We start from the raw sequence: 13,766 nt of genomic DNA, 5'->3' as shown, positions 1-13,766 counted from the left end.
AGGGCCTTGGTGGTGGAAACTGGAATATCAGCAAAAAATCTTTCAAAAGCATCCGAAACATCTTGGTCTGTATCCAAGATTTTATCATTTATTTTTAAACTAAAATTTAAGTTGCGAAGTTTTTTCTTCCAGTCTCACTGTTTGTTACTTGCCATGTTGATTTTCTTTGATCTTAACTATTTCGACGCCCCCAAGCAATAACTCGGTAATCGGAAATTCAAAATTTTACAGGAGAAAAGATTTACTGGTATTATCGAATATCTTTTCAACGAGTAGGACCATTGAAGGCATTGATGTATCAAATGAAAGCTATTTTTGTGAATTCTAACTGTGCCAATAACACGAAATTCATTTTATTCAAAACCCAGTTATTTATTAAAACAAATAATACCTAAAATTCTATACATATAATATTACAGTAATAGTACTTACGGGATTATTGCAGTAAATTTATTAAATAAAATATTTCGTAACTTTATATTATGGGCTTCTACAGCGTTATTTTCTGTGGAAGGGAAGATACATAACGTGTTTTTACCGAGTTATTGTGGTTATATCAAATAATAATAAATACGGTATTGATAAATAACATTCTTATTGCAAGGAAATTTACAATTACAGTGCTGCTGTTACCTCTCAATACTGATTTTTTTGAAGTTTCTAAATGTAATATAAGATGATATAAACGAATAAACAATACAATGATTCGGTTATTTAAATAATATTAATTAGAGCACAGAATGAAATTTGACGTGTCAATTTAAGGCGAACATTTAATTATAATAACAATCCAATGAATCATATACTACTACAAATACATAAGTTAATTTTTTTCTTCTTCTGCAATATTTTCTTTCCCGGCTTCAGAACAGGGCAACGATGGATAAAAAGAATGATAACTCCCAGGAATAGCTCAACTTTTAAACAAACTCTAAACATCTGCAGGTAAAGCTTTGCTTATTCGTATTAGTTGGTGGTAGGCACGTTGTAACTGCACATTATCCAAGTATACAGCTGTTTCTTGAGTACTCGTACGCTTTCGTCGTTGACTGCCTGAGGTAGTATTGGTATTCATATCAAGCTCTGTATATTCAAGTCTTCAAAATTATATTAATAATAAACAACTTATTTGAATTCATAAGAATCGCTCTTGCTTACCTCCATGACATCAGCCCAGCGGATCACATTCTGTCGTTAGCACCGCCAATACAATAATTTTTTTATGGAAAAGGAGGACAAACGAGCGTATGGGTGTTAAGTGATCACCGCCGCCCACATTCTCTTGCAACAGCAGAGTAATCACAGAAGCGTTGCCGTCCTTTAAGGACGCGCTTTTTTTTAAAGGTACCCATGTCGCATCGTCCTGGAAACACCGCACAAGAAAGCTCATTCCACAGCTTTGTTGTACATTTGATTGTTGATAAATGGAGCATGAAAGCCAACTGGTCCTTTTTGGGTTTGAAAAATGAATAGTTAGAATATTGGGAGTTTAATAAAGTTTCGTACTGTCATTTGTTGCAATTACAAAATCAGTGTAATTTTGTTGTGTAAGCCACCCCGTGTAAAACCGATACATTTTTGAAATACCTATTAAAGTTTTCTGAAAGATAGTATAGCGCGAATGCATTTTAGAAAATAATTCGATGTGGGTTTTAACAGTCGCTTCTGTCTTATAATTCATTTTCTTAGGCCTGTTATCGTGTCTCCCCCGTTTATCTTGAGTCCCTCATCTGCTTTCATAACTTTTTGCAGTGCTGTATAAACCACATATTCTCCGATTACTAAAGTGGTCAAACATTTTTTCTTTATTTGAATTGGTAAAAAATTGTTCAAAGTTTGCGTACGGTTGTTTTACGGTCATTCGTTTAATAGTTTGTGCTTGAACACATCTACTGATTTAAATCCATTGACGTTCACGATTAGCCATTTTATAAAATTTGTTAAATATAGCTTGTCCATCTGATTGACAAAATTTTTAGCTACGACCCTTTTTACACATACACATTCAAAAATAAATCCCTAAAAAAACTATAAGTTAGATTTTTTCAGGATTATATTGCACACTTTGTAAGCTTTGCCAAAAATTTTGAGGACTTTATTTTTCTTAATGCGTCTTTTTTCTTCTTTCCGTGTAGAGGGTTGATTTTCTAGATTGGATTCATGACTATATGGCGGGGACGTTATATAAGACGTTATGTATGTTTTCAATATCGATTAATAAATTTTGTACAACCACAATTCTATCCCCATTATTGCATTATACTGCCTAAATATGTAGGCAGTCACTTGAAGTTCTTCCAGCCAATATTATGTCATTATTACTTTCTGACTGCTCTTCCGGTTTAAAAGTTTCATTTCTTTCTTCCCTGCTTATTTCTCATATTAAGTTTGGACTGTCCTCATTGTCGCTTAAAACCTTAGCTTGTGCGCAAACATTTTAAGTGTTTCCGGTTAATGATACATTGTGATTAATTTTTGAAGTTTTATTTACCTTTAATGTGTCATATGTATCTTCTTAGCTATTTATTGTGCTCCTAACAATGATATGTTTGAACTTAATTATGGTTTTCTTTTTCAATGCTGTATGATAGTTGAAATAATTGTGAGGTTGCTATATTGTATAATACCTACTTTGGAGAAGCCACAAATCAGCGTTGGTTAAATACAATGATAGATTTCAAATTGTTGATGGAGTGCTAATCATTTCTGGATTTGTCGTATTTCTATTGATAGCTGCAGAATCTCCGCTTAGACTAGAAACGCTACATTATGTACTCTTCAATATGTTTGGGCAGAGGCTAGTTGTTAATTTGGAATAAAATATTGAAAAGTTTGGTACATTAATGAGCCATCATTTAATTTAAAAACATTGTTAACGTATATTATGGAATATTTATTTTTAAATTATTGTAACTAGAACCCCGTACTGATATTTACCAAATACTGCACTGTAACAACTGACGCCGATGTGTACATAAGTACACACATAAGATCTTTTTTTTTTAATATTCTTCGTATATTTCATTTTAGTTTGAGCTGATGGTTTTGTTTCCAATGCTATAAATAAATAAGACTAAAACTAATGACGGTACAAACATTGACTATTTAATTTTATATACCACATTTAAAATGTGAAAACAATATCATTTTAGAATTCTAAAGTATACACAAATTTATTGAACAGAAATATTATTTTGTCAACAATGCAATGATTTGATCGAATCATTTAATGAAGCAGACATCATCAATATTTTTATGGAAATGAAGATCTTATTTTCTTATTAGAATGTTAACTCTATGAATTTTTTTTCTACACTGAACTTAGTACATAAGCAGTCTGCTGGTGCATTTTAAAACCAATTCATGTTCCAATTAAGCATCAGCACAATTCGGCAATGTGCGGCACTGAGTCGCAATACGCTCTGTAATTGGAAAACTACCTGTCATTCTAGTCATTCGTATATTTTTATTAGATTCATTTATTTACTATAATTAAAAAGTTATATTTTACTATCACGCTGAATCGCCACTTTCATCAATTTCTACAATTCCAAATATTATCGCTATTATTCTCATCTATTAGAAATAGCTGCCTATTAAAGAAAAAACGTCCAAACGTAACAAAACAATAAAAACTTTAAAAAGTACAATTATGTAATAATTGTTCGCAGTCCATTATAAAGTATTTTATTTAAACAAAAACTTCTCAAATATCTTATAACAGTAACGCAACGCAACAGTAAGAGAAATAACTAGTTGGTTGTAATTACAATACTTTTTCATCCTCTTTGAAGTTAACTGATAAGTCTCTCTCTACTATCTCTTAATTCATATGTAGTCTGTACTCTGTGCCTGTCCAGATGGACGAACAGAACCAAAAAAAAAAAGTTTTTATCTGTATTTTTTTTTTAAGGATTGCCATTTGCGGTTTGCCGCTTATTTTAATATTTTGTGAATGTATTATTTTTAAATTATAAATCGGTATAACAAACAACGAAACAACAGTTTAAAGTCTAAATAAAAGATTTAAAAAAAATACTACAATATCGAAACTATAAATACTCAGTCTTATAAATTATAACTATGAACAAATAGAAATGTCTGATTCGAAACAATTACGATTGGAAATAAGCAACGCTTTTAAGTTAAGTGGTTTTACGCTAAGAAGGGAAGCTAGTTCTTTTCTTGCCGAGAAACTATCAGACGTATCAAATCACGAGCGCTCTAAAGTTATAGACAATTTAACAAAACATCTTTTACATCAATGTTTATCCCATCCAGTTTTAGAAAAGGAACATCTCGAAACAGCTTATATTGAATGTTCTACCTCAGGTTTGGAAGAAACTGAAACTGTACTTAATGTTATTGATGCATTCAGTGTACCAAAGATATGTTATGACAGTGAAAGAAAAAAGTTTGTGAAAGAAATCAATGCAAATAATAATTTATACCCAGATCCCAAATGGAAAGCAGAATTCTTGATCAATAGGTACACAATCATATGGCATAGAACAACACGTAATAAATTATTTGCAAAAGAAGCTTTATCTGGTGAGAATGACAGCCAATTCAGACTTAGGAAAGTAGAAGTGTTGCTGAGTTCTTCAAGTAGGGTTGATGATGTTATTGTATTAGGTTTATTGACTCAGTTAACTGAAGGAAAGTATTATATAGAGGATCCTACAGGAAGTGTTGTGTTGGATATGACACAAACTAGATACCATTCTGGACTTTTTACTGAAAATAGTTTTGTTTTAGCTGAGGGCTATTATGACGATAAAACATTTCATGTTATGGGGCTTGTATTACCCCCATCTGAAAGTAGAGCAATGTCACTACCTTATTTCGGCAATTTGAACACATTTGGTGGCAAATCAAAGACACTGTTGAAGAATTCACAAAATTTATTAAAAATTGAAGAAGAAAATGAAGATGGAATGATCATCTTTCTATCTGATGTATGGTTGGATAATCTTAAAGTTGTATCTAAGCTGAAAACATTGTTCTCTGGATATAATGAGTTCCCACCTATTGCTATCATATTTATGGGAGAGTTCTTGTCATGTCCATATGGCTATGAACACAGTAGTCAACTTAAGGCTGCATTAATAAGTTTAGTGGACATTATTCTGCAGTTCCCTAACCTGAAAGAATCCTGTAAGTTTATATTTGTTCCCGGCAGGGGAGATCCTGCAGCTGCAAATATCCTACCCCGACCAGCAATACCTAATGTTGTTACACAGGAGATAAGAGATAAATTAGGTGACACAGTTATATTTACCACAAACCCATGTAGAATCCAGTACTGTACGCAGGAAATTGCGGTTATAAGACAGGATTTAGTGACAAAGATGTGCCGTAATGCAATACACTTTCCTGAAAGTGGTGATATTCCTGACCACTTAACAAAGACATTGCTAAGCCAATGTACATTTTCACCATTGTCGCTGGGTGTACAACCTGTATATTGGAAGTATGCAGATGCATTAAATCTGTATCCGATGCCTGATTTAGTTGTAGTTGCAGATCAATTTCAGCCATACATAAGAACATATCAGAACTGTCATGTGATTAATCCCGGTTCATTTCCAAGGACAGAGTTTTCTTTTAAAGTGTATATCCCTGCATCTAGAACTGTTGAAGATTCACAAATACCAAACGAAGACACCTGACGATTTTATTAAAATAGAATCAGGAATACAGTGTTATATATTATAGTAGTTATATTGTATTGGCTCCTGTCTGTGAATTTGTCCACACACATTTGTTTTTTATATAATGTACCCTGAGGAAAATTTCTCAGTATTAATTAGAGTATTAAATTAATAATTATTGTCATCTCTTTTAATGCTGTATGAAAAAAATATTTATCAGCTGAAAAACTCATTGATAAAGTATACCTATTTTAAATTGCTTCTTTGACAATTGAAAATGCATGTTGGTTGATGGTAATTGATCACTGTTACCTATGCTCTCTGTTCCTCTCTCATATTTTCATCTTTTAAAATTTGAAGGGGAGAAAATGGACAATTCTTAGGGGGATGGTGTAACATATCATCCTCATCATCTTGATGAGTCCCAAGGCATTCCTTCTCAGTTCTCTTTTCAACAAACTTTCTTCCACATTCAACCGAACTGTGTATTGAGCCTCATTGTGTGGTGTTTCCAGTTGTTATGACATGGGTACCTTTATAAAAAGGGTGTACACTCACCTGGGACAAGTGTTGTCTATATATTAAACATGCCTATACACAAAATATATATAGCTGTGCATGCTGGCAACACTAGATGTTAATGGACTTATGCAGCAGTGGCATACAAAATGGTTGCATACCAATAAATTGTGAATAACATTGCAGTGAAAAATTATCTCCATATAAGATAATATTGTAAAATGAAATGAAACTTTATTAGCATCTATCATTCTATTTGAAAAAATACAACAGGTTAGTTAAAAAAAAAACAATAAACAAATGTAATATTTTGATATTTGCATGTGGCACAGTTTCCACAGTTAGACATATACATTAGATTTTAGATACACCATTAACGTCATTTCATGTACTCTGTTTTGATTAATACTATCCCCCTTATTCATAATGGTCCGCTAACTTAAAACAGCCGCTAAGGAGTGTTTTTTCTCATTCTGAATTAGGTCAATAGAAGAAGACAGAGTGAGAATTAGCAATGCTTTAAGTTAGCAGACTATTATGAATAAGGGGGTATATCACTATTTACTTGCTATAAGTCACCTGTTAGGCGACATGATTAACGCGGATATGACACTTGCATCTGAATATTATTAGCGATCTACGTACCCGCAACTGGCGTGCGTTTTATATAGCAAATTAGGTAATGCCTACCTTAACAGGAACCTAAATTAATATATACCACTAGTGTTAAAGTTAATTTAGTTCCGTTATTTTATAACCAAAGTTCTATTGAACACCCACCCAGTATGTTTTGCCATACGCTAAATAGGTACCTATTAAAAACCATTCATAGGCAGTCTATAGACTGCATATTCGAACTGAACTGTGTTTCATACAAATTACTTAGAAAAAAACTCAAGTTTTACTACCACAGAAAAAGTTAGGCTCTTTATAATAATAACGTTGTTAAATTGCGAAGATAAGTTTTTGGGAGATATTTTCTATTTTTTAACTTATTTATTAATGACATATACAATTGCTTCGAAAATTCTAGGTTTTATTTATTCGCTGACGATCTTAAATTTTTCAGACAAGTTAATACGGTCGATGAAGCTCTTCTTCTTCAAAATGACTTAGATAATCTAGTAATTTGGTGTCAGGAAAATGGAATGAGATTAAACACTGATAAATGTCACGTAATCCGCTTTAGTAGACAAAAAAATAATTTACCCACGAGAACATATTATGTTAATGCTATTGCTTTGGCTGAAGTGAACCTCGTTAGGGATCTAGGGGTCATCATCGACAACAGGTTACAATTACTAAAAAAAGCTTTCAGATTTAAGGCTTTGTGTTACGCAACTCCAAGCCCTTTAAAAGGCCCACAACAAAAATCACCATCTATAATGCTCTAGTGCGGAGCACTTTAGAATATTGTACGGTTGTTTGGAACCCGCATTACGATGTATATAACAAACGCTTAGAATCAGTTTAGAAGAGGTTTCTCTGGCATTTATCTTATAGCTGTAATCTAGCGAAAAAAAATCCTTCTTATACAGGTAGACTGCAGTATTTCCACCTTAACTCACTTAAGTCCCGTAGAACTTTGGTCGACAGTATGTTCCTCCTATTATTGATTCTCCTCATCTTATATCGAAACTAAACCTCGCTGTTCCAAGAACTCAACCGAGAGCGTGTAAGAAATGTAATCCATTTCTCTGTAATTATGCAGGATCTAATTTAGGCTATTTCTCTCCCTTGAACTGAATTACCAGGGAATATAACAGTCATCACGATGAAGTCGACATATTTGATCACAACTTACACAAATTTAAAAAATATATTAAAACGGTTCTTTCAAGGGAGGGATGACCTCAATCGTTATCATTCGTTTTGTGTAAATTTATATTAAGATTGTATTCGTAGTCATATAATATATGACAGTTCTTATTTTATTTTGTGGCTTAATTTTATTGAATAGCATGTCATTTTCGCCTATAATTGAGGCATCACTTATCATATGAATGTTATTGTTTTTGTATTATACTGTGTTTATATTAGTGTATACCTTGTTGGCGGAATTTAATAAATAAATAAAATTTTTGAAGTCAATTTCGAAGTCCAATAATAATATAAATACTTATAGCCTTTATTCTATTAACAATTTCAATTATGTTTCATGGATAAATCTTCTTTTGGAATAGATAGCTAGATTTCATATAATTTTTACTTTTCCTTGATTTTGCTAGTTAACTGATTGTCATTTGCGACGAAGGCCTCGCCCGACCTTTCCACTTCCTTCTTTTTATAGGTAGTCACAGAACAAAGGGTAATAATAGCAGGTACAGAAGCTTCACTTAGTTACACCTTTTGAAGAAATAGGTAGTTTAGTTGCCCGCTAATAAGATTCATATTATATCGTAGGTACTCAGTTCGCCGCTACGGTGCAATCAGAAATTTCATTCATTTATAAATTATATATTGGGCACCCATTCAGAGCTGACACCCCCAAAAATGATAGCAGGTGAAATTTTTACGCTACTCAAGATACACGACGTAGGAAGTGACAAAGTTAAAACCTACCTTGCCATAAATTTACGTAGGGAAGTAGGTACGTAAAAAATTACAGTTTTGTTTTTGGGTCCCTACCTCTTCATAGGTAAATCACAGCCCATTCATATTGTAGATCAGTAACCTTTGATTTACATTTTTGAATTCGAATCGACGTTAAAAAGTAAATAAGGTAGAAAAATAATAATTTCAATTGAACTAAATCCATTTTATCCATATGCTATGAATAAAAAGGCATATAGCATATGGCCACGAGAAGATTTTAAAATGAAAGGCAATTCAATTAAAGCTCGCTAATGAACCGCTTAGTGGTTTGGAAACGTCCATGCAAGAGGGATGGCCCTAATGCGAACATTTTAAACACCGCAAACAGTCTGCTCCAGGTCAGTCTGTCAGGATCCTAGATCCCATAAAATGTAAATAATAGTCCATAATATTGTTTTGGCAAGCCAAAGGAATAATAAATTGTTATGTGATGGTAAAGTATGAATAAAAAGCAATAAATTGTTTCTTTTTCCATTTTAATCAAAAATAGTCCTACTGAGTTCATTGCGCCCGTTCTCTTCGGGTCTGAGGCATTTATCTATGATTGGGACTTACAAAAAGTAATTTATTTTAATCCTTTTTTGTATTAAATATTGGATCTTAAAAACAGGTTCATCAATCTTTCGCCAACTCTTGAACTTCTTAGATATATTTGCAGATGATATTATATAAATAAAACAACCAATAGTGTTATTTAATTTTATTTATCACTATATATTACATTCACGCTTTTACTTAAAATCACAGATTTATGTATTGGACGGAAACGGTTTTTAAAAACTTTTGACAATTGCATAAATCTTATATTAAATTAGGTACTACTAACTCCCTACTATATTAATGTCAAACACTCGACTCCCGCGGCGTAAAATCCTTGTTTTGACCAATAACATCTAGTGGCGCACTTGGCAGTAACAAAAAATATAATCGTCCGGTTTGCCGTCATGGAAAATGGTATGACGCTCTCTTATTACATTGTAGCCCACCACATTAGCAAAATTACACAAACACCACAACCACAAATATTAATTTGAATCATTTTAATATAACTACATTCACATCTGCCGGGCCTTCGGTACCGTTGAACTTTATTTTTTATTTGCGTTTTAGAAATGGGGTTAATTTTTTATGGGTTCAGAAGTTTCAATTCATTGAAACCCTTTTCAGATCTATTTTATCCTTAGGCTATCCATACAGCCCCTCTTCCAGCCCAGCTGTTTTTTAAGGATGCGTTGGGTATCCATGCGTTTCCGCGACTGAACCTACATCTACTTCACAAGCTGAGCCCTATGCTATGTTTAGTTTGTAGTGTCCATTGTCCTGCTTACTCTAATCTGAGGGCGATTTTGTGAGACGAGCGCTGGAAAAGAGATAATCTATGGCCTTGTCCACATCCAACAATTATAAAAGCCAAAAATTTTTTTCAGACCGTTTCCGTGAACAGTATACATTACCTTTATATCCTTAACTTTCGTTAGCTATATATTTGTAGTAATAGTGCTTTGAAGCCCAGTCAGAAGTTTTCTGATTATATATGGTACCGCGGGCAGCGAAGGTTTGACATTCCTATATTCTCTGTATACATAAATTCTATTCAAAACACCATAACAGAATTACAAAATCATTCACACTTAAAAAAAAACTATTTACAAATCATTGAACATACAACTTACATTAGGTAATACATATTAATCAAAATGAGTCGGTTTGTCGTTATATAGGTAAGTACTTGTAACAAACATAAATCCCCGGATGTTAAGGCAGGCTGCTATATTAGTGATGTCCTGTCCAGATAGATACTAACGAATAAATTAACTGACAACACGACAAGATCAATTTTTGACAATGTGTGCGTTAGCTAGTGTATTATTCAAGATGTTGAGGTGATAATCCCAAGCGTGGCTGACTGTTTACGATTTGTCAATCGGTTACAGTAACAAAAGATTCGGTTTCCTTTACTATCTTGCTGTATCTCCGTTAGAGATGCTCTTCTCTCTCGCACACTTTGTTCTAACTTTATTGAACGTAATCTAGAGCTGAATTTATCTGATGCTGAACGGTTTAGCCGCTTGTAAATCGTCTATGTCTTAAGTAATAAAATCACAACATATGTTTAGCGAACATTCCTCATACGAAATACATTACTTTTATAGACACAAAATCTGAAAAAAAGGCACAACCCTTGCCAACAATAAATAACGTTTTTTTTTTATAATTCAACAATTAATCACGCTAAGTCTATAGAATAATAATGCTTTATTTAATTACATTACAATTTTCCCCCTCTCATATAAAAAATTAAACGCCAGATAATTATTAATTATTTAGCGCCCGAATTGTGACACCCGTGACAAACTTACTTGCTGTCTTTATTTTACGCCAATTTTTTTACATGATCATCTAATATTGTGATATGTACTGCGCGATACATTTGTTTTGTTTTCTATGTGTATAGTAGTAGAATAGATATAGTAAAATAATATAGTATATATAGATAATATAGTGTTAATATCTATACTTATATACATACAAAATAATTAAGACCTTTTTTGGTAATTAAACATTTGTGATGTATTTATTAATTACAGAAAAATATGATTTCTGACAAAATATGCTAAGTTAAATTCCCTTTTACGGAGGTAGGCGATAGTTGATTTAATTTTTTTTTGCGCTGTTTTAAGCTACTGCCCTTAGATAATAGATATATGTAGCTGTCACCATGTTATGCACAGTAAAGTGATAAACCTAGCCATGCGTTGGCTAATAGCAAGAGGCTCTATCGAGACGTATATTTTTTTTAGCTATTTTCATCCATAATTTGTACATAATAAACTGGGGTCATCTCATAACCAACCCCATAACAACACAATAAAAGTGTAAAATATCTCTTTTGAGGATTCAAATCAAGATAATTTTAAGTCCGTTAATCAAACTGTGTGGCGTATATTCTAAAAAAATAATACATTATTTTCCATACATATAATATATTTTTACATTAGAGTAGTAACTAATGGAGACGGCAGATGAGTGAGGGAAAAAAAATTCGGGCATGTCATGCGGAAATGTAAAATAGTTTATAACTATATATTACTTTTAAGTTTAAGTTTAAACCTTCAATTAATAATTTTAATCCCGTTACTTGTACTAGCGCGGCAAGTGTCACCACATCATTTTGTTAACTGATCACTTAGACGTGACTTGATATGGAAGAGCGTGGCATTCTGGTAACACACATGAACACCTGTGGTGTTCCTCACTTAATAGAAGGTCACATCCACTATTATGTTTGTACCATTTTTGTTACTGAAATAAATATTTTTAAATATAATGATGACACTACTTATAAGTCAACAGTAATAGCGGCGATGACGTTATCAGAAGCCCATGAGATTAATATGTTAACTCCTCCACCATGTCAAGCGTCAATGTTTCCAAAACTGAAACTTCGCTATATTAAATCACGAATTGCTTGTCTTCATTTTGAAAATGACACATTAAAGGTAAACAATTCCCGGTTTAAACCGTCAACTCATGTCTTTTACACAGGGACATCCGTCAATGCCGTCTCCCTTAGTTTAATACTCTTAGTTTAATGTTCCTACATGTTTTAATCAAGGGTTAAAAGTGGCCCCAAATGGCGCAAATGCTACTAGACATATCATTGCTACTACAAACAGTAATATGATCGGCGCGTATATACCCAACAGATGCTTCTTGAAGCCGGAGAACTGTAAAAAAACACAAATTAAGATATTTTTTATCCAATGATTTAAAACTTTTTTATGATAATTTGGAAATTCAAAAGTCTCGCATTGCTCCTGTGATTCCGTACGCTCGTCTGTCCTTCTAATTCCATTAAACATATTTGAAACGAATTATTTCAATTTATAAGATCTAAATAAACTTTATAATTGGTTAAAGAAAGAATAAAAAAAGATTAAACATAAGGAACCAAATTTAAAATTAAAATCGAGTTTTATGAAGATATAATAGTTCCTAGGAATTAATAAAAATTAAGAATTAATTTATAAGAATTAAAAAAATGTGAAGCAATGTAGGATTTGCACTTAAAATAAACCAAAAATATGGATAGGTACTAGAAGATACATTGTGATAGATAATAGCATTACTATTACTTTAATTAGTGCAATAATTGGTAATAAATAGGTACTACACATGTTCATTTCATTAATACATCTGAGGGGTAAATTTAATTAATAATCACTTAAATAAATATATGTAAGAGAAAAGGTGGCTGAGAATGAAAGAAGAATAGAGAAAATGAAAGAAGTATCTTCAACATGCAAAGCAATAAAAATAGCATAAACAACAAAAAAGGTGTGAGCAAATGTGAGTTTGGTTCAGGAAGCGTTTCTGTAACATCGTACAAAACATAACTCTCTGAGTCACGGACTAGTAAAAAAATAAGGACTCCGTGTCACCTTACATAACAGTGTAGCACAAATACATAGCCCCACGCACACACACTACTACAGGATAGGCGGCCATTATGAGAATTGTCATCGTCTGTGACAGATCAGTTTGCGTCTCAATAAAATATTTTAAAAATGCCGTGGTGCGTTGTGAAAAAGTGTAAAAACTATACTATATAAGTTTTTGTGGCCATCGTGAAAAAATTGTGTAACTAGTATCCCCCGTAACCGCACACACACTAGCATAACGTTGCTTCACTTGCTAATATCACGGCGCGGAGTCCTTCTTTTTTACTCGTCCTTGCTTTGAGTATCTTTTGAGTAATTTTACTAAATGAAGCAATAGAGGGTGCTATAACAATAAGTAGAAATGTGAAATTCACCATCCTGTTACTCGTATTTCTTGTTATGCGTAAATAATCATATACAAAGACATTTAAAGAGATTAGACTGATAATACAAAAAATTACTATGGAGTGTGCGTTAACCTTTTTTGCGGGTATATGGGCGTGGCGTTCATGAAGTGATCAAAATTAACCGATCACATCGCTTCCCGCCAAAATCG

General features: G+C 32.7%; 2 protein-coding genes across 3 annotated transcripts in view; one reads left to right on the top strand and one right to left on the bottom strand.

Annotated features, from left to right (window-relative positions):
- Positions 1 to 3,906: 3,906 nt before the first annotated feature.
- LOC126968387 (DNA polymerase epsilon subunit 2) lies at positions 3,907 to 5,838 on the top strand. The gene has a single exon (XM_050813392.1). The coding sequence runs from the start codon at positions 4,098 to 4,100 to the stop codon at positions 5,670 to 5,672; it is 1,575 nt and encodes a 524-aa protein (XP_050669349.1). The 5' UTR covers positions 3,907 to 4,097; the 3' UTR covers positions 5,673 to 5,838.
- Positions 5,839 to 9,453: 3,615 nt separating this feature from the next.
- Positions 9,454 to 13,766, bottom strand: part of LOC126968383 (putative ferric-chelate reductase 1 homolog) — a 45,211-nt gene continuing 40,898 nt past the window's right edge. For both annotated transcript variants that reach the window (XM_050813388.1, XM_050813387.1), the window contains one exon: positions 9,454 to 12,496. In XM_050813388.1, coding sequence (XP_050669345.1) covers positions 12,380 to 12,496 — 117 coding nt within the window. In that variant the 3' untranslated portion in view covers positions 9,454 to 12,379. The remainder of the gene's footprint in view (positions 12,497 to 13,766) is intronic.

This window comes from Leptidea sinapis, chromosome 15 (genome assembly GCF_905404315.1).
Source record: "Leptidea sinapis chromosome 15, ilLepSina1.1, whole genome shotgun sequence".
Taxonomy (NCBI): Eukaryota; Metazoa; Arthropoda; class Insecta; order Lepidoptera; family Pieridae; genus Leptidea; species Leptidea sinapis.
Note: the sequence above shows the minus strand (reverse complement) of the source record. Positions and strands in the feature narration are given on the sequence as shown.